At 39.5% G+C, this 20,643-nt stretch overlaps 1 protein-coding gene across 1 annotated transcript in view; it reads left to right on the forward strand.

The window, feature by feature from the left end:
* The window catches only part of KDM3B (lysine demethylase 3B), a gene marked incomplete at both ends in the record, with an annotated part of 48,362 nt that overhangs the window by 16,034 nt on the left and 11,685 nt on the right, over positions 1 to 20,643 (forward strand). The window contains 12 exons of the mRNA XM_079542382.1: positions 878 to 1,002; positions 2,081 to 2,149; positions 3,061 to 3,639; positions 7,564 to 8,791; positions 9,483 to 9,684; positions 11,636 to 11,850; positions 12,873 to 13,025; positions 14,669 to 14,776; positions 15,308 to 15,435; positions 16,080 to 16,359; positions 17,330 to 17,586; positions 18,260 to 18,526. Coding sequence (XP_079398508.1) covers positions 878 to 1,002; positions 2,081 to 2,149; positions 3,061 to 3,639; positions 7,564 to 8,791; positions 9,483 to 9,684; positions 11,636 to 11,850; positions 12,873 to 13,025; positions 14,669 to 14,776; positions 15,308 to 15,435; positions 16,080 to 16,359; positions 17,330 to 17,586; positions 18,260 to 18,526 — 3,611 coding nt within the window. The remainder of the gene's footprint in view (positions 1 to 877; positions 1,003 to 2,080; positions 2,150 to 3,060; positions 3,640 to 7,563; positions 8,792 to 9,482; positions 9,685 to 11,635; positions 11,851 to 12,872; positions 13,026 to 14,668; positions 14,777 to 15,307; positions 15,436 to 16,079; positions 16,360 to 17,329; positions 17,587 to 18,259; positions 18,527 to 20,643) is intronic.

Consider the following 20,643-nt stretch of genomic DNA (forward strand, 5'->3'; position numbering starts at 1 on the left):
AAATTGACCTTACTGATACAGTCTGAGGCAAAAGAGGCATGAAGTACCTCAGCCTTGCCCACATCTTTTGTCACTGCACTTGCCCTCATGTATGGTTAAGTTTAGAGATTGTCCTTAATCCTCCTTTTGCTCCTAATGTATTTATAAAAGCATTTTTAATTGTCTTCTACTATACTAGCCAAGTAGAGTTCCAATTGGGCTTCTGATTTTCTTCCTGATACAGACTGATAGATCATGATAATTTTCATTATCTAATATTAACTTTTTTTTGATCTGCAGGGAGAACACGCTGCATGCTGTTTTGGAGAGTGGGAGTGGGTTGGGAGTAAACCTTTCTGTAGATGACATTCCGCATGTCAAGGAACTAAAATGGTTGATCTGGATCTTTATGCATCTATATTGATTTTTTTTTTAATATTATTATTTTCACAGTTACAAATATGTTTCTGCTCTGAACTGTGTACTATTTATTCTGGGACTTAATGCATCTGAACTGAGTTTCTGGATTGATGCCTCATAATTACTGACCTGTAGGTTAGAAAGGAAAAGAACATAGCATTGTTTGATTTTTTTTTTTTTTTTTTTTTTTTTTTTTTTTTTTTTTTTTTTTTTTGGTCAAAGGAGCAAGTTCATTTTGATCTTTCACTTTTTTTTTTCCTTGTAAACTGAAGGAATTTTGTCTTTACTGTAGCTTGGCGTTACTACAAGAGCAGAATGCTTGGCTTGGGCAGAAGATTGAGCATTTTAAGTTTGTTCTGCTCGAAAGCTGACACTTCTGTACGCATAATTAGGGCCTGAACTCTTTTTATTATATGATACTTATCTTGCATAATGCTGAGCTTTCTTGAAAATAAACTCAAAAGTGCTTCTTTTCCAGTTCCTTACAGTATCCAAGGCCAAAGAGTTAAAGTTTATCAACCAGAAGATGAAAATAGCTGGCTCTGTGGTGTTGTGAGCCATCAAGACCCAATAACACGTCTCATGGAGGTGTCTGTGACTGAGGTAAAAATAAAAATATGAAGTGCTGCTTCAAGTTTCCTAAAATACAGTTTCTACCCAGAAGCTCAAGTTGTGATGAAGCTGTTATTCTCCATGAGATAGAAGTAAGGAAAGCTTCTTTCTGGATCGGTTAGGCTGTGGTTTTCCTGTGCCATTTCTCAGCTTCTGTCTGACAGACTGGGGAATTGGTTTGAAATAAGTGCATGATAGAAAATGAAGTCTTAGTCTAAACTGAATTGAGGTACTTCAGCTTAGGCTGTTCCAATCAGTTTTTGGTTTGCACTACGTGATTGTGGGGAGTTTGACAGTAGTTCAGCCTTACCAGCAGCCTGCTTTTAATGGCTTCCTTTTTCAGGAGCAGCTAGAAAGAAATCTGTATGTCTGTGTGGATGTTCTTAAAGCAGTGGGTTTCTTTTCCTTGTAGCCTTTTCCATATGCGATAAGCGTGCTGAACAAATGCACTGAGTGTGCCCACTGAGTCCTATACACACGTGCAATAATATTACACTTTGAATACTGTATCTATTGCTAATTCACAGGAAAGAAATATGCAATGTATGGTTAATAAGTCTGGTACTTTGGAGAGATTGAAGTTGTAGAGTATAGGCTTTCAGCAGGTGCATGCCAGGAAAGAAGCAAATTTACTATGTATCTACTGTCAGATAAAAAGGTAACTTTCATGCACTGCTACAAAAACTGGGTAATCATCGCTGCCTTAGCAGAGGTACTGATGAGGATTATTAGTATAAACTGACGTAGTCTTTTCTATGTCTAGCAGCATGAATTTACAAAATGCTAGAACAATACTAAAACAGATTTAGACAGTTGTGTTTAATGCAGTGAGATGCACCTAGAGATGCTCATTAGATATGTAAGAAAGCAATGGTTGCAATCAAATCTGAAAGTTCTTGGACTAGGGAGATGGAACAAATGGAAGGTAAACTGAAAGCCTTTAGTTATTGCTAAGGAATTCAAGCATGTGTTTAGGGTCTCCTAATGTTGATACTTCTACTCTGAATTAAAAAATAACCACTTCTCTTCTTCCTCCTACCTCCTCAATATTCATTTGCATAAAAATTAGACTGGTGAAATAAAGTCAGTGGATCCTCGTCTGATTCATGTTGTGATGGATAACACTTCTCCAAGTGAGGTACTGTAATATTTCAGGTCTTTATTTGTATACAGTGTTGAAAAAAGAGAACATGAGAATAACTGTACACTGATGGTGTGTTTACTGTGGGCTTTTGGTAATGTGAAGAAAATTTTCCTCTGTCACCACTTTAAGAAATGGATATTGGTTTTCTTTAAACAACCTATTTTTTTTCTAGTTCAGACCTGTTTTACTAACTTCAGCATGGCTCTTGGGGGGTTTCAGTTGTCAGTGTTGTTCTGTTCTGTTTTAAGAGATAATGCTCTGCTAAAGAATGTCTCTATGCTCACAGCCTTCCTTTTAACAGGATCACCCTATGCTTCTCCACAAACCCTGCTAGACATTTCTAAAAGGTATCTTCTGGCCTCTCTAAAGCAGGCTGGTAAGCTTGTGGCATTTCATTGCTGCAGTTGAGAGGTGCCATGATAACATTTGGACCTGTGCTTTTACCCTAGGCTGAAGGATAAGGTATATTGTACAGTTGAAAATTACAGGCTTTGGGTAATGGACAAGAGGTCTGCCCTTGAAAAGAGCCATAGTTATTAGACTTGTTGCACAAGTTAGTGTGCAAATACCTGCCTTACATGAGCAAAAATTATGTTGGAGTGTGTCCATGTTGTGTGTTTCATAGAGTTTGCTATGATATGGCATGTGGAACAGCAAAACAGCTCACCTAACAAGCTTACTTTGGAGATCCTTCCCTAATGCAAAAATAAAGAGCCTCCTTCAGCAACCACAAAAAGACTGCTGATTGTTGTTTACATTGTATCCTTCTTCAGATCTGCTAGTTTGTTTTTGAAATAAATGTTTCTAAGCTTAGACTACAGTAAACCTTGTTCTAACAAAGAAAATGCTCTTAGAGGTAGACTTGTTTGTTCTGTTTACTGATTGTATGGGGTTTTTTATTATAGGGAGGGGGACTAAAAGCATCGAAGTCATCTAAAGGAAAGAAGAAGAGAGAAAGTTTTGAGGGAAAAGATGGACGGAGGAGAAAAAATGCTTCAGATTCCGGGTGTGATCCTGCGACAAAGAAGCTAAAGGAGAGGGGTGAGGTGGATGGCAACGGTAGTGATGGAGGTGAGGCAAGCAGAGGTCCTTGGAAAGGAGTCTCCAGTAGTGAAACAGGACTGGATCCAAGGGCCAAACAGTTGCCTTCATTTGTTCCTCAAATTAATCGCAATATTCGCTTTGCTACTTACACCAAAGAGAATGGTCGAACATTGGTAGTCCAGGATGAGCCAGTTGGTGGTGACACACCAGTGCCATTCACTCCATTTTCCTCTGTGTCTGGACAAACATTGCTAGTTGGATCTGGATGTAAAGAGGCTGGAAAATCACTGGAACAGATTGGCCAAGGCACAGTGACTTCTGCAACCACAGTTAGTACAGCTGCTTTGACACCAACAACTGTGAGAATCTCCGATACTAGTTTGCCAGCAATTACTGGACAGGAGAAACTGAAAACAGGCCGAACGCAAACCCAGGGAGAGGTGAGTAGACTATGATCTTGCCATCTTCAAGAAGAAATATGCATTCAGTATCAGATCTTTTAGAACTTGTCTATAGTACTAAGTGTGTTCATGAACTGAAAACTATTTTTTCTTTCATAAATCTCTCCCTTCCAGAGACAGTGATCTTTCAATCATTTGATCTAAGAAAGGATCCAAAAGAAAATAGTTTTTGATAGAGAACTTTTCAGCACACTGTTCTTTATTCAGCCTTAATTTCTTAAGTGCAGTTTTTTACAAAATGCAACCTTAAAGTGATTTAGAGCACTGCACTTCACATAATCAGTTTGGTCATGTTGCGTGGAACGTAGCCTACTTAAAATCTCTTGTCTTCATGTTGGCAAATATTCATGAGAATATGCTTTCAGTTGAATGTTCAAGTTATATGAAGCTGTATTTGGAGGACCTTTTATGGATTCCTGGTTTCTCCTATAGAAGAGATAACTCCATATGAGGAAAAATGAGCCACTAGCATCATATACTGTGTAGGGTTGAAAGCAAAGTAATTGAAAGACTTGAGATGGGTACTTTCAGAATCAATTTGTTTAAAGAGCTTGGTATGGTAGTGGCTTAAGGATCTTTTAGTTATGCATCCTTATTTTCAATGGGAATAATAGAAGAGAAATCCTATTAATTTTTATTTTTGACTTTCAAGGAGGGAAAAAAAAAAAGAATATATAAGTAATCAGAGGAAAATTAAATTAAAAAATTAAAACACAACTGACCAAATAAAAAAAGACAAACTCGAAGCCCCATCTCTGTAAGGAGGACAGAAAAGAAGAAACTTGTTTTTTACAGTATAAAGAAGTTAGTAATGTAAAAGATGCATTAGGAATTCCAAGGTGATTGCCAGAGGTTAAATGAGTTACATTCATCTCTTCTGTATTAGCTAATGAATGGAGTAATGGCAAGGTGTTTAAAAACATAAAGCAGAAATTAGATGGCAGAAGTCAGGAAAGTTACGTAATGAAATTTTTATATAGCAGCATAACCTTTTGTTGTTCATTCTCACTCCTCTTCTCTGCCCGGAGGAATAAAACAAAATCAGAGTTGTGAACAAGTTCTCACTGTGAGTGGTCAGAATTGTATCTGTTGCTGTTGTTATTAAAGAAGAGCTTTGATTGTGCTGAGAGAGTTTCGTACTGCATGTTCTTCCCTACTCTCCATAACCCCAAATTACTTGTTTTAAACTAATAATAATGTTCTGGCTTTATAATTTGCAGTTAGACCGCTAGGCCAGAAATGAATCATAGAATCGCAAGGTTGGAAACAATCTGCAAGATCATCCAGTCCAACCGCCCTCCCATCACCGCTGCCACCACAAGCACCAAGCAGATCTTGTAGATGATCTTGTTGGATCATCCTCATCCAGACGCCTTTTGAACACTGCCAGGGATGGTGACTCCACCAGCTTCCTGGGCAGCCATTGCAGTGCCTGACCACTCTCTGAGAGAAGTTGTTCTTCCTTATGTCCAACCTAAACCTCCTCTGGTACAACTTGCGGCTGTTTCCTCAGGTCCTGTTTGGCCTGGGGAAGAGGCCAAACCCCTCCTCATTACAACTTCCCTTCAGAAAGTTGTAGAGTGCAATATGGTCTCCTCCAAGCCTCCTCTTCTCCGAAGCACTGTGTCAAACAGTAATTTCTTTAGGGGAGGAAATCTAGCATAGACAAGTTTTGGGGTCTTTTTGATTGATTGAGATGTGATTAATTTTGGTTGTTTCTTTTGAAGCTATGATTCTTGACATTGCTTTGGGCTGGGCTATAGACTTTATCACAGTGTGATCTAGTCCTTGAGCTTGTTTAATAAGCTTGGCTTGCATTCGTATTCACGCTGTTGAAAAACTGTTAGGATGTTTAATGTAGTAATTCTAAACTGGCAAACACAACTTGTATTGAGACAAGTTACTGTTTCAGTATGTATCCCCTACTTGCCTCTGCTCTGTGGGAAGCAAGAGGTTGTTAAGGAAGAGAAGGAAGATTCTTGCTTGGCTTTAAAAAGAAAAATTTGAAATTCTGGTATCTGGAAGAACTTGGTACCTTGATATATTGATAAAGTTACTACAAATGGAGGTTGATAGCAAGGAACAATGTAAATGTGATTTTGCAATATAATAGGTGCTGACGACCTCCATCCTGCTCCAGCTTATCTCCAGCAGCTGGCACCAGGCATGCGGGCCTGAGTCCTCTCTCCTACTGGTAATCCCTTCATCCCATAGCCTGTGTTAGAAATGCACAGAATGCCTGCTCCAGTGCCTGGGATTAAAAGACCCACACTTGCTCCTGGAGCACCTGAAGACAAGGTTGTCCAACTCTTCTCATCTGGCTTTGGTAGCTGGCACTGGTTTTCACCCCTACGCAGGTCACGCCAGTAGCCATCACTTGGTCCTTACATTGCACGCAGATAAGGGAGAGAAATGGAATAGTTAACATTACAAAGATAAGGAAGACTGCAGTGATTGGGCTCTGCACTCAGCCAGAAAAGTGCACTAACAGCCCCCTTTTGCACACTTTTTCTGCCCACCTCAGTTGTTTATTCCTCCCTTTTCCTGTACATTCCCTCAGGAGTTTTCAGAGTGATGTTGACTTCTGCACTCAGTCTGCCCCCTGCCCAAGTTCAGTCTTATTAGTTGCAAAGTGCTTTCATGCTGAAAGCAATGCCTGCATTTTCTAGTTAGTCAATTAGGAGGAGTGGGAAGTTTGTTTCTTGTCCTTGCATCCACGTTTTGTGGGGTTTTTTGTTTGTTTTCTTGGATCTGTGTCTTGATATATTTTGTTTTCTGGCTTTCCCTTTTTTCCTTATTTCCCAAACTGACATTCGTCAATCAGACAACCTCACACAACTAAGGCTTCTTGTAGTCTTGTTCGTATGCCCTCATCAATTAGTGTGACTGACCAGATTTGGTTCTTATCACTGCATCTCTTATCGTGTGTTGGTCAGGTCTATGTCTCTCATTGTTTTTTTTTTTTTATGGCTCCCCCTTTTTCTTACTGTCCCTTGTAATATTGAAAAGGGACCTTGGCACTTAAAGGAGGAGACACACCCTTATTATGAGTATTCCCTATATGAAGATTTTTAAGTGGAAATTTGGAAAAAAAAGGAAGAGAACTGATGAATTAATTATAGAACGATCAGTTACAGTAGGATTGACAGTGAGAATTACTAAATCTGAAGAAATGGAGAAGAGAACAAATGAATATCATAACGGTGATGGAAACCTGCAAGAGAGAAAATTTCTCAATATTTAAAAACTTAAGCAGTTTGTGCTTTCCATTGAGCAGTCCTCTGGAAGGAGCCATTTCTTATGCATCTATGTGCCTGTCAGCTGGGGTGGCCTCCAGTCATTTGGAGCCCTCTGTTCCTCTGCTAGAGGACTTTGTTTGTTTAACTTCACAAACTAAGTTAATTGTTTTAAGGATGCTGGTTAAGTAGGAGAGACTGATCAGGATGAGTTTAGGGGAGGGCAAATACTGAAATGGCGAGAGATTGAAAGGATGAGTTTGCTACAGGAGAGTGCATGACTGAAAAGCAATATGAATTAAGGCCTTTTGCTTATCAATTGGAACTAAAACAAATAGCATTTTAAATTCCTTATTTTTCTGTGAATTAGCCCACTTTGTCTTGTGTTGCAGTTTTGTTCTAAAGCCTGTCAGGTCATTAAGTATTCATTTTTCCATGTGTCTTCAGTAATAATGGGCCCATTAAATGATTATTTTATAATAGTAGCTCAAAATTTTCAATACCTTTTAGGTAGGAAAAACCATTCTAACAGAATTATTAAAGAGATGTAGCAATATTTCTGCTACAAGTTTTTCATGGTGGCTGATTGTATAATTAAATGAGCCAAAGTTTTGCTGAATCAAATAACAATCCTTTAACAGGCTAATGCTTTTTAATTTTGTTTCAGAATTCTCGAAATTCACTTTCAGCTTCCTCTGGATTTGGAATTTCTCTCCCAGGTGCTTCCCACTCTTTAGCATTTGGAGGTGGAAGAAGCCAGTCAAATGGAGTGGTGACTCCAGAAAGCAAGCCTTCTGGATTCATTTTTGGTTGCAATACTGGACAAGAGGCTCAAAAAGATTCTGATCTGTCTAAGAACCTGTTTTTTCAGTGTATGACCCAAAACCTACCTTCCAGTAACTACTTCACGGTCATTTCAGAAAGCTTATCTGAAGATGCCTCTAGTCGGGACTCATTCAAGCAGTGCACAGAAAGCGTGGGTGCTGGGGTCTGCAAAGGTAAAGTTCTTTCAGTGGACGCGCAGTCTGGCAGTTCTGTGGAGCGGAAGCTGCCTGTGGAATGCATGCCCACCCTTACTCCAGCTTTTTCACGAAGCTTGTTGAATACTCGCCCCCCAGATAGTCATGAAAACTTATTTTTACAGCCCCCAAAGCTATCAAGAGAGGAACCCTCAAACCCTTTCCTGGCATTTGCTGAGAAAACAGAACTTAGTCCTTTCAGTGGCTTTGCATCAGCTCAGACAGGGGTTTCTACTCTGTCTACATCTGTGAGTCATAAGACTGCTTCTGGCTGGCCAGAATCAATCACAGCTACAGACTCTCTAGCTAAGAAGAAAACCTTGTTTATAACAACTGATTCCTCAAAGATGATGTCCAGTACTCCTGGTTCAGCAGCTTCTGTTGGTGTTCAGAGTCCTTCCACTGCAGGGAATGGCCGTTCCAGCTCACCAACCAGCAACCTGACACAGCCTATTGAGATGCCCACGCTTTCCTCTAGCCCAACAGAAGAAAAACCAGATGTTGGCCCTGGCCAGCAGGACAATCCTCTTCTGAAAACTTTTTCTAACGTGTTTGGCAGGCATCCACCTGGCTTTTTCTCTTCACAGGCTGAGTTTCTGCAGGACAACAAAGCCCCCTTTGAAGCTGTGAAAAGATTCTCACTAGATGAACGGAGCTTAACATCTAAACAGGATTCAGATTCCAGTACCAATAGTGACCTCTCGGATTTAAGTGACTCTGAAGAGCAGTTGCAAGCCAAGGCTTGTATGAAGGGCATCCCAGACCACTTGATGGCAAAACTAGGTCCCAACGCAGAGCGCAATGCTGAATTGCTGCTGGGGAAAGGAAAAGGGAAGCAAGCCCCGAAGGGCCGGCCTCGCACGGCTCCCCTAAAAGGTGAATGCAGGATGTCTTGGAAACATAAAGGGGTGGGATGCTAGGATTTCTTCTGTATAATGAACTCTGTAAAACAGCCTCAGATACAAGGCTTGCTTATTGTGAGTAGCCAACACAAGATATTGACAAGGCTAAAGCTTTGTGCTTCTTGTATATAAATTAGCGTGTTTGCCTTAAGAATGATTCAAGAATATGTCAGGACAAAACTGTGGTAGCCTGTGGACTTGAAAACATCAGATTTGTATTTTTGGTGTGAATTTGTTAATTTTATTGACAATTTGCATCCTAATTGAAAGTGCCTGCTGTCATTGATTGATGAGAATGGGCTACAGGTGTTGTTCAAATTAGCTGATTGTTGAGATTGAGGGCAAAAGCTGAGATGTCCGTTAATAAATTGTAAGTATTTTGTGTCTGTAGCCCAGTTTTACCAGGTAACCCTTCATTTTCCAGAGACTTCTTACTTTATTTTAACTCTGGTTCTGGTGGTATGTGAAAGACTAATAGAAGTTTTTGTCTGATGAAATGGACAATATTGTTAGATTGGCATGGTTATAAAAACATGGATATGTTTACTGGGGTCAGTATCCTTTTGCTGTTGCAGTTAACTGATTTTTTTTTTAATTATTATTTTTTATTTATTTTTTAATTGCTATAATTTTTGGGTTTTTTACTTCTGCTCTGTCTCACCCAGTTGGCCAGTCTGTGCTGAAGGATATGAGTAAGGTGAGGAAGCTGAAGCAGTCAGGTGAGCCTTTTCTCCAAGATGGTTCTTGCATCAATGTAGCCCCACATCTGCACAAGTGCCGGGAATGCCGTCTGGAACGGTACCGCAAATTTAAGGAGCAAGAGCAAGATGACTCAACTGTGGCATGTCGCTTCTTCCATTTCCGGAGGTGCTCAAACCCTTCCTTCCTTTCTACGTAGTCTAAATGTAGAGCTTGGATCAGGTCCAAGCACAAAGTAATTATTCTTTACTTAATTTCCTTGGGTACGATAATGAAGATTCTATCTGTTTTGTGTTTGTGTCACCTGCTTGGAATTCCCTCACTCTCAGTTGGAGAGGTGAAGGAAGAGCTGCTGCTAGAAAATATAGCTGTATGGGTGGAACCATGGGGGCTGCCGTACTTAGCCTTGGGGATTGAATTTGCTTTATTGGATAACAGTTTGTATGCTGCTCTTTTACTCTATCATAATGAGTTCAGAATAGAGATACAGTTTTAATTTACTTAACAAGTCACAATATTGTCATGACGAAGCTAATGTTCGTCATAAGTTGAGTACAGAATTGATGCCGAGGAGGAATGGACATCACCTGTGTTTTCTCTCTGTGCTTATCATAGAATCATGATAGAATCATAGAATGGTCTGGGTTGAAAAGGACCTCAAAGATCATCTTGTTCCAACCTCCCTGCTATGTGCAGGGTCACCAGCCACCAGAGCAGGCTGCCCAGAGCCACGTCCAGCCTGGCCTTGAATGCCTTCAGGGATGGGGCATCCACAGACTCCTTGGGCAACCTGTTCCAGTGCGTCACCATCCTCTGAGTGAAAAATGTTCTCCTGAGGTTTAGGTTGGATGTCCCCTGTCTCAATTTAAACACATTCCCCCTTGTCCTATTGCTGTCCACCCTCGTAAACAGTTATTCCTCCTCCCGTTTGCTCCCTTCAAGTACTGGAAGGCCACAATGAGGTCTCCCGAGAGCCTTCTCTTCCCTGAGCTAAACAAGCCCACTTCCTCAACCTTTCTTCATAGGAGAAGTGCTCCAGCCCTCTGATCATCTTAGTGTCCTTTTCTAGACCCGTTCTGGGGACCCCAGACCTGGACACAGTACTCCAGATGGGGTCTCACAAGGGCTAAGTGGAGACGGACAATCACATCGCCTCCTTCTCCCTGCTGGCCGCTCCTCTTTGAAAGTGACCTGGGATTTAGTTGGCCTTCCAGGCTGCAAGCACGCTGGTGGCTCATGTCCAGTTTCCTGTCCACCTTATGCTCCTGTCAGTTCTTTGACCAGTCAGTTTCTCTTCCACTTCATCTGCCCATTCTAGTGAGTGCAAGGCATCATTTGCAAGCAAAAGTCCTTTTCTTTTAGGCTTTGAAATGAAGTGAAATTTTAGTATGTGCCGACTATCCCGTAAGGATTATATCTGCATTCTGAACTTGTTGAAAATTAATTTGCATTGAGGTTAAAGCATAGTTTATCTTTGCCGAAGAAGGAAGTTACTTTTAATAATGGCTGAAGTTATTCAGGCTTTCCTAATATGTCAAAAGTTTTACATGAGAACTACTGGTGTCAACTGTTACGGATAAAAAATAGTTCTCTCATCTGTATGAAGAGCAGCATTAAGAAGAGTAGGTACAATAAATATTCCTGTGTGTCTTGTAATGTGAATGGCTTAAACAGCTTTTAAGTGCTAGCAGCACTAGCTAGAACTAAAATATTGGTTTCCCAAAAGCTGAGAAATAACTGTCTACTGAGTTTAAATATAGTGTGAACCATACATGATTTTACAGGCAGTATCTTCAGCAGCCCAAGTAATCTGTGTTTTGTCATCTTATTCTATTAATAGCATAGAACTGTGGCAAGCTGCGAACAATCTCTTGTATGTGGATTTCCCACCAACATGTATCGAGACCTAGAAATTCATTCATTCGTTGGGTTTTGCTGCCATTGCCTTTGTGTGTCTTATTCCCTGCTTTATTTGGGTTTGCATAATAGATTTACTACTATAATGCTGTAGCTCAAGCCTTTTTTTCCTTTGTGTTTGTATTCTAATGTAGATGGCATTAATTAAATTAATTAAAGGTTGTTGAGCAGATTCCCAGTTACTTCATCCTGTTTTCTGCAGGCTTATATTTACCCGGAAAGGTATTTTAAGAGTAGAGGGTTTCTTGAACCCACAACAGAGTGACCCTGATGCCATGAGTCTGTGGATTCCTTCCTCCTCCCCTGCAGAGGGTATTGACCTGGAGACTTCAAAATACATCCTTGCCAATGTTGGAGACCAGTTTTGCCAGCTCGTTATGTCAGAAAAGGAAGCAATGATGATGGTGGAGCCACATCGTAAGCGCAGGGCTTTTGGCGTGTTGTTTATCTGTCTTCTCTGTGTAGTGTGTAGACAATGCAGTGAAATAATGTTATTTCTTGTTAAAAATATTCTCTTCCCAAAAAAGGCAGCCGTACTCACTTTTTTAAGGTGTGTAACTGTTGGACCCAGGTTTGAGGTTGTCTTTTGGATCAGTGTAGCATTTCTACCAAGGCTAATGGTAACTTTCCCAGACATCATTGCATTTGCTTATTGAAAAGTAAGTTACAAAGCTGACCTGTTTTTGTTTTTTTTAAGAAAATGAAAATGAACACTTTATCGCTTTGAGACCAACTTCCTTTTAATGAGCAACTTTTTTTTTTTTTTTTAACATACTCCTGTCCCTCTGATGTTCAGGTTTCCTGAATCCTGAAAGCACAGGATTTTCCATGTAAGGAACAGCTTGTATTTTCAGCTTGCAGTGGCTCAGCTGATCAACTAGTTGACAGCTTGCCACTATGAGGGAAAGTGAATTTGAAATAAATTTCTTCAATGTATCCAATTCAGCCTATCATATGGATAGCTCTGATTTTTCATTCTCACTTTTGAAGTGTGCAGCAGGAGCCATTCTTCACCAAATGCATTCAAAATTCAAAGAACTGACATTCATCCAATCAAGAAAATTAAATACTCAGTCTTTATAGGCTCACATTATTAGTTCTTAAAACTAGCGGAAGTTTTTTGTTGTTGTTTTCCTGTAACTTCCTTAAGTGCTGCTTGAATTTCAGTTTCTACAGAACTCTGCAAAATGGTTAATTTTCCTGTAGCATGTGTTTTGGGACTTGGCCTTGCAACTTAAAAATGGTGATGTTAGTAGTGTCAAGAGACTACTGACACAAAAGATGTCTCTGGATATTAAAAAAAAAAAAAGTAGGTGTTTTTATGCTCTGCCCACAAGTCATGTGTCTGTGAATTGTTTCTCGATGTTGTGATATTCTCATTAGATGGGAGAAATATAGAATGTCAAAGCAATAATTCCTCATGTTCCTTCTGTTTATAGAGAAAGTGGCGTGGAAGCGAGCAGTACGGGGTGTGCGGGAAATGTGTGATGTATGTGAGACGACTCTGTTCAATATTCATTGGGTTTGTCGCAAGTGTGGATTCGGGGTCTGTCTGGACTGTTACCGGCTGAGGAAGAATCGTCCACGTAGTGGTGAGAACTGGATTTTTTTTTTCCTACTGTAATCTAGGAGATAGCTGGCTTTTGGGGATGGTTTGTAGGTAGTTGCTGAAGGTTTTGCAGAAGAGTTGGTAAGTATCGGCATGCAGATCTTTAGGTTTGGAATTTTAGCAATGCAGTCTTACGTGATGCTGTTCATTCTGTGTTTCCTTAAATACCTGTATTTCATCTATTTGATTAGAGTTCTTATATTAAAATTTTAACATCAGTAGGCATAGGGTACGTACTAAAACAGACTGCTGCATAGTTCTGTGTTTTCCTTAGAGAAGATATAAGAGTTAAATAATACTAAGCCTATTCTGAGCTATCACAAGATGGACTAGTAAACAGACACTGCGGAGAAGTGCTTTCTGTACAAAGGAGTTGTTGGAAAGTTTGTTTTTTTTTTTTCCCTTGTTATGCTCAGATTTGTGATGCAGGAAAATGAACCTTGCTAAAAAAATAAAGGTACACTGTGTTTACAGAAGTGATTATCTGGTGCTTTTGTGTGCATTTGCATTGGGACAGCTTTGGTAGAGTGTATGCTGACAGTAGACCATCTTAATAAATGTAGGTCTACTAATGACAGTTATGTTGCTCTGTGAAGCCGATATACAAAATAGGATGTTAGTAAATATGAGTCCCACTGTCTACTTATTGTAATAAGTTGCCAGAGAGAACCGAATTAATTATAAAAGTAACATGTTATTGAAATAGATTAACTTTCCTTATTTTTGCATACTGCAACCTATGAAATTATTGTCAGAATACACCAAAAAAGAGCATAGTGTTCTTCAAGATGTTCTTTATCAGAATGTAATGGAAATAGCTGAAAGAATTCTTTCTGCATTTATGGACTCAATCTAATTTTGGAGAATATGCCCTACTAGGAGCTACTAAAGGGAACCGGGGCTGTTTAGTCTGGGGAAGAAGAGGCTGAGGGGAGACCTGATTGCTCTCTTCCAGTACCTGAAAGGTGCCTACAGTGGGAGCTGGGCTGGTCTCTTCTCAGTGGTGACAGGTGACAGGATGAGGGGAAATGGCCTCAAGTTGTGCCAGGGTAAGTTTAAGTCTTTACAGAAGGGGCTGTTAAGCACTGGAATAGGCTCCCCAGGAGGATGGTTGGGTCACCATCCCTGAATGCGTTTAAAAACTGTTTGGATGTGGCGCTTAGGGACGTGATTTAGCAGAGGGTTGTTAGAGGTAGGGTAGTATGGTTAGGTTGTGGTTAGACTTGATGATCTTTAAGGCCTTTTCCAACCTGAGTAATTCTATGAAATATAAATTTGTCCGGCTACTTTCCATCTATTCACTTTTTAGTAACTTTTTAGCTTTATTAAGTAGATGTAATCACAGAAAGCATATAGGTTTTTTTATTTTTTCAAACTGATCTGCAGGTATTCCTTGTGGAAAAAACTTGAGATGGTTACCGGAAAAGTTAGACTTACCCTATGAGAACACTGATATGATCCTCAGAAATTGAGGCAAGAAGGGAACTAAGATACTAGTAAAGTGAAAATGAATTTGGTAGTTTTATAACCTGGGGAATAGAAGTTGCTGTAGTTCCAGTTCTAATCTCTTAAAATGTATTTAAATAAATAAATTTGGGTGGGTTTTTTTTTTAATCTTTATTCCAGAGACAGAGGAGATTGGTGATGAGGAAGTCTTCTCATGGCTGAAATGTGCAAAGGGTCAGTCTCATGAACCAGAAAACCTTATGCCAACACAGATCATTCCTGGTACAGGTAATGCTTGAAGGTTGAAAGGTGCAATTTTGTCCCAGTTCTGAGCAAACAAGTGGAAAAAAATCAGTTTGTTTTCTAGCTGTTGCCTTGTCTAGCTTAGATGCAGAGGAGGCTTCCATTTTCTGTTGGCAGAAGTGCTGAAGGAATGGTAGCACAAGTGAGATGATGTTGTGAATTCAAAGTGATAATTTCTGGTTATAACTTTGACTACTCATGCGCAGCTATTTTCATCAATAATTGACTGATGTTTTTCAAGACTATTCTTGATTATTTTTCAAGAAAGATGTTTTTCTTTTGAGGGATGGCATGGGAAATTAAACAGTGTTGACCCTTCACATAACTGGTCCTAGAAGCTAGAATTAGCACAATTTTCTGTGCTGTTCAGAGATTAATGTCATGTTATAATGCATGGTTTTAAAGGTACTTATCAATAATAATTAAAAAAGAAATAGAAGGCATTGAACTTGATAGTCAAAGCCATGTTTTTAGATTTCTTTATATGTGATTGTAAAGATTTAAATGTTATTCCAGCCCTTTACAATATTGGAGACATGGTTCATGCAGCACGAGGCAAATGGGGTATAAAAGCCAATTGTCCATGTATTAATCGACAGAATAAATCGGTATTGAGACCAGCTGTCACTAATGGAATATCACAGGTACGTTGTTTTGAACTGAAATCATCATCATACTGTTAAATCATTTAGGCCTATCTGTTGTGAAATATGGACTTTCTTTTCTCAGTATGTGTTACAAGTGTTTTGGGTTAGCAAAAAATCTTCCAGGGAACTTTTCAGAACTGTGCGCTGCAACTCTTATTTACCAAGTGGAAATCTGGGCTATTAAAAAGTCATTCTTGAATCAGAACAAACCAGTGCAAGTTGCTTGCAGCATGTGCATTTACTTTGTTACAGTTCCTGAAAATTATGCTGAAGGTAGAGGAGTTTTGTTACTATTCTCACCCAAAAACAACAACAAAGAAACCACAAACCCACAGCTTCCTGGAAAAAAAAAAAAACAAATTGAAAGACTGCGCTTGTGTTTTTTGTTTTTGTTTTTTTTTAAACAAACAAACAAAAAACCAACTTGCTAAGCAGTAAATGATAAAAATTGAGGCTACAGCACAAGGTCTAATATACACAGAGAGCAAGCTTTTGTACTCTGCTACTATATAAGCACAAAGGAACACTGCTGTTTACTTGACACAACCAACCAACCAAAACCCAGTGTATTGAATAAATGTTTTCAAGGTGAGTTCTTCCCTTTATTCAGCTTTTAGCAGATGTTTATGTTTATGTTTTAGCTTCCAACTGTTAATCCCAGTGCATCAGTCTCTGGAAATGAGAGCACCTTTTCCAGTGGAGCAGGAACAGCAGGAGTGGGGCAGTTAGAAATGGACAGTGTTCCAAAATCTGAAGCAAATGACAGTAGGATAGAAGAACCTGTAAAAACAGAGACGTTATCAATCAGTAACACTGCTGAAACAAAGACCAACAGACCACTTTGCTCAGAAACAGCTCCGTCATCAGCCTTACACTGGCTTGCGGACTTAGCAACACAAAAAGCAAAGGAAGAAACAAAAGGTGAGCAGAACACACACCTTCTGGGGGTGGAAGTAAAAAATAAATGTTGATGTGCTGCTTGGTTACTATTCTTCACGAGAGTGCTTAGTCTTAGTATAGAAGTTTTTATTCAATTCATGTTGAAAGAAGAAAATGTTTTTCTTCAAAAAACCTGAAGTTGTTTTTCTTACAGGCTTAGGAATATGGAAAACTAGGATGATAATGATACAGCTGAAGAGAAAAATACTGTCTTGTGACTCCCCAGTTTATCTAATTTCCAGTATATTTATTTTCTAAGTAATAACCAGCTGGTATCTTGATGTAAAATGATAATGATTCATTTTAGATGCAGATTTGTGTATTAATTTCTGAAGTAAACAAATCTGCTCAGTGCACTGTATGAAGAGTGCATTTCCTAGGTATTGAGCAATTAGAGCCTATCAGAGAAGTCTAATGAAAGCTTAGAACTACTTTTAGTATTCAGTAGATTAACTATAATTACCAGTCTGAAAATAGTTGTTTACAATATACACCTTCCAGTTGTCACAGCACAACTAACAGAACTTATTCTTGTCCAAGTGTCTAGCAAAAACTACTTCATATGTTAGTGTGGAATGTTCTTGAATTTCTAACTAGTTTTGCACGGGTTAGCAGTTAACATTTGAAGTAATTTATATTGAAAAATTAATTCAGAAGGTCAAGGCGGTTTTTGTAAGTAAGCAGATTATAAAGTTGTGGCTTATTGAACATTACTATCAGATAATCTACTGTGTTGCTCAAAACCTTAACAGTGTGCTAAGGGTAAAATGTGTCTGAAATAAGATTTTTTTTTGTGATTCTCTTTGAGGTGATATTCACTGTTGGAATGATGATTTACCACATGATTCTGTCAGTATCATATTTGATGCAAGAGCAACTTATCTCAGAGAACTTCATGATCATTTGAACTTTGCCTTCCATTTTTTCCTCAGTGTCATTATTTTTCTTGCAGAATCAGGGTCGCTGAGATCAGTGCTTAATAAAGAATCCCACTCACCCTTTGGATTGGATTCCTTCAACTCCAGTACAAAGGTTTCCCCACTAACCCCAAAGCTGTTTAATAGCCTGTTGTTGGGCCCAGTGACATCTAGCAACAAAGCTGAAGGCTCCAGCCTCAGAGACCTCCTACACACAGGACCGGGAAAGCTTCCTCAGGTTCCATTAGACACAGGAATCCCCTTTCCTCCAGTTTTTTCTGCAGCTTCTACGGTAAGTAGTTCGGTAATTCCTTCAACAGTGTCTGTTCTAGGAAAGAATTTTGTGATCCAACAATTTTTGTTTAAATTTTTTGTAGTATCTTATTGTCAAATATTGAAACAAATACAGTATTTAGCCAAGTCTACCATCCCAGAAAGTTGTAGATCGTTTTGATGCTAGTTGTTGGTTTGTGATTTGATTTGCTATTGCCGTGAGAAGCTGTTGTTTTTGAGAGAATGTGAAAGTGAGTTAAGTATGGCCTTTAAATTGTTCAATTGATGATCCACTTCCCTATAAAAGCTCACTTAAATTCTGCATTTTTGAAAACACTGTAAGGCTGTACCCCCAGAAAGGCAAAATCTTATGAGCATGAGCAGTATGATCTATCCATACTGTTAAAGCAGCAGAGGCTAGATCTGCTGAAGTTTTCTGTTGTGACTGTTTTCTGTAATATTTTTTTTATAGGTAGCCTAGAGCAGCTTGTATTAAACTTTACCATAATAAAACAAGATATCTGGTTTTGTTCTTACTGAATCCATGCCTGTCTCTGTGCTGCATGTTACTTACTTCTGCATGTTTTTTTTTGGTAGCAAATGTTCATGACTAAAAGCTGCATGAGAGCAGCTATACGTTAATGCGTATGCTGTTGCAAGACTAAACTTATGTCTGGTTTTACATCTTCTAGGGGGCCAAAGGTAAAGCCAGCCTGCCTAACTTCTTAGATCATATCATTGCTTCTGTGGTGGAAAATAAGAAGACATCTGATGCTGCAAAACGCGCTAGTAATTTAGCGGACACGCAAAGAGATGTGAAGGAAATGGTAATGGGCTTGAATGTGCTGGATCCACACACTTCCCACTCCTGGCTGTGTGATGGTAGACTCCTTTGCCTTCATGATCCTAGCAACAAAAACAACTGGAAGATCTTCAGGGAGTGCTGGAAACAAGGCCAGGTGGGTGATTACAAATTGCCAACCCATTATTTCTTGAAAGTGTTCTGGCAGTTTAACCTGTACCTTGCTTATTGTGTCCGTTCAAACTTTGGCCCATTGCTTTTGGGTGCAAATGATGAGCAAATATTTCAATTGTAGCAATGTAAACAAGGAATGCAGTGGTCCTGTCCACTCTGTGCTGCAGTGACTTAAGTATGTGTGCTTGTAGTGTGATTTGTGCTATACCCGCTCTGTCACATCCTTTTAGTGAATCCATTATGATTCCTGCTTGTGTCCTAGCATTTACCTCATACTTGATGCTTTTTGGCCTCAGGGGAAGGTCCATTCTTTCCAGCTGCAGCATGTACAAGAGTACGAGGGTTCCATAAAGTAACTTGTGCTAAAATTTTGGGGTGTGTTGTAGGCAGTATCTTATCTTGAACCTGCAAATTATATGAACCCACATGTTGTTTTGGACTCCTTGTGTCATGTGTTGAGCTCTCTATTGGATTATCTTAGTGGTCATTGACAAGTTAGATCTGCAGTCAAGAGAACAGGACCTTAGAACTGCTTCCAGTATAGCCGTTTCTTCAGATCTCAGTCTGTAGTGCTACAGCAGACATCTCTGGAGCCATTAAGGTTGGCCTAATCTGACAAGCTAAAGCTTAAGAAATGGATGAGCATCTGCTGTTGCAGAGGAAGTGTACCAATAAATATGACTGAATCTGATATCTGTTGGTGTTCAACATATGTTCTTAGCATTTGGGTTCTGCGGTTACCTCTGCTACTGTTACCTTCACTGACTATTCAGAATTAAGACCATCGGTGCAAGGCAAATACGTCCCTCATCTTCTATTCCGGAGAAGTCCTTGTTGTCAGCCTTGCTACTGTTATTATACTAACATTCTTGGCACTATTGTGCCTTATTATGGATTATTCACAAGTCATGCACACCACTGAGCTGTAATGGGGGAGCACAGTGGGCTACTTTGTAGCTCAGATCTGCTCCTGTCAGTGGAAGAATTCTTTTCAGTTAACTTCAGCATGTCCTATGGAACTTGACATTCTTTTCATCCCTTGGACACAAGCATGACTATCAGATACCCATGAAATCTGGGGAGATGGAGCACTGCCAACTACAGATCTGCTGTTCCTGGGCAGCTCTCTAATAAATGCTGAAGGCCACTGTGCTTCGTTTGCCTGTCTAGAAACATAGCCTACAGCTGCTATTGACAGCTTTCCCCTAAACTGTAGCAGTTTTCTTATCCTTGTTCTTTTTGGAGTGTACAGGGATCTCATCTTTTTTTGAACCTGATGTCTTCGGATTTTTTGAAGGATTTCAGTTCAGTGTTTGGCACTGCTGTGGTGTCAGTCATCTGTCTTAGCTAAGAGCTCTTAAATTTCTGGTCAGAATGCTCATAATTTTTCCTGTTGTCTTGTCAGCAAATAATATTCTCACTCAGAGGACGATCCTGAATAATTTGACAAAAGAGTTGCTCATTAGTACCTCTGCAGATAAGGTTATCACTAGGTGCAAGATGCCGCCTGTGACCATGAGATACTTAATGAATCTTGAGACTTACCGAATCTAGGGATGGGATTACTGAATTTTGTCAGTGGTGTAGCTTGCAGTGTGCTTCACCTTCCAAGTCAGTATTGATTCTGACCATGTCATATGTATTCTTAGTAAACTTCGATTTTTAGGTTTTTTCCCAGGAGATGGTAGGAATGTTTTTGCATGATTTTATCATTCAGAAGACAGCAACAAACAAGTTGAATTCCTTGCTTATTCAAGGGTTCTCCAGTCATGTTGCACTCACTTGTGTTTACTGCTGAGGTGCAGGCAGCAGGCTTACTGGAACTCTTTCATTCCAGCACTGGAGAAAGCCAGTGACCTAGGTGCTGCTGTCTTGGTAAGGCCATTGTAAATAGAAATTGTTCAAGCAGAGATTCTCTCAGCATACTCTACTGTATCACAATTCTCTATCGACTGAATTCCCATGTACAGTCCAGGTGCACCTTTGAAGTCAACATGATTTTTACCCCCTGAAAAATCACCTTCACCTTCCTCCTTCAGTGGATTGAAGAAGGTTAATAAGTAAAATTCTTGACTACCCCTTGGCCCATACTTGTGCCCT

This window comes from Tetrao urogallus, assembly GCF_951394365.1.
Source record: "Tetrao urogallus genome assembly, chromosome: 14".
NCBI lineage: Eukaryota > Metazoa > Chordata > Aves > Galliformes > Phasianidae > Tetrao > Tetrao urogallus.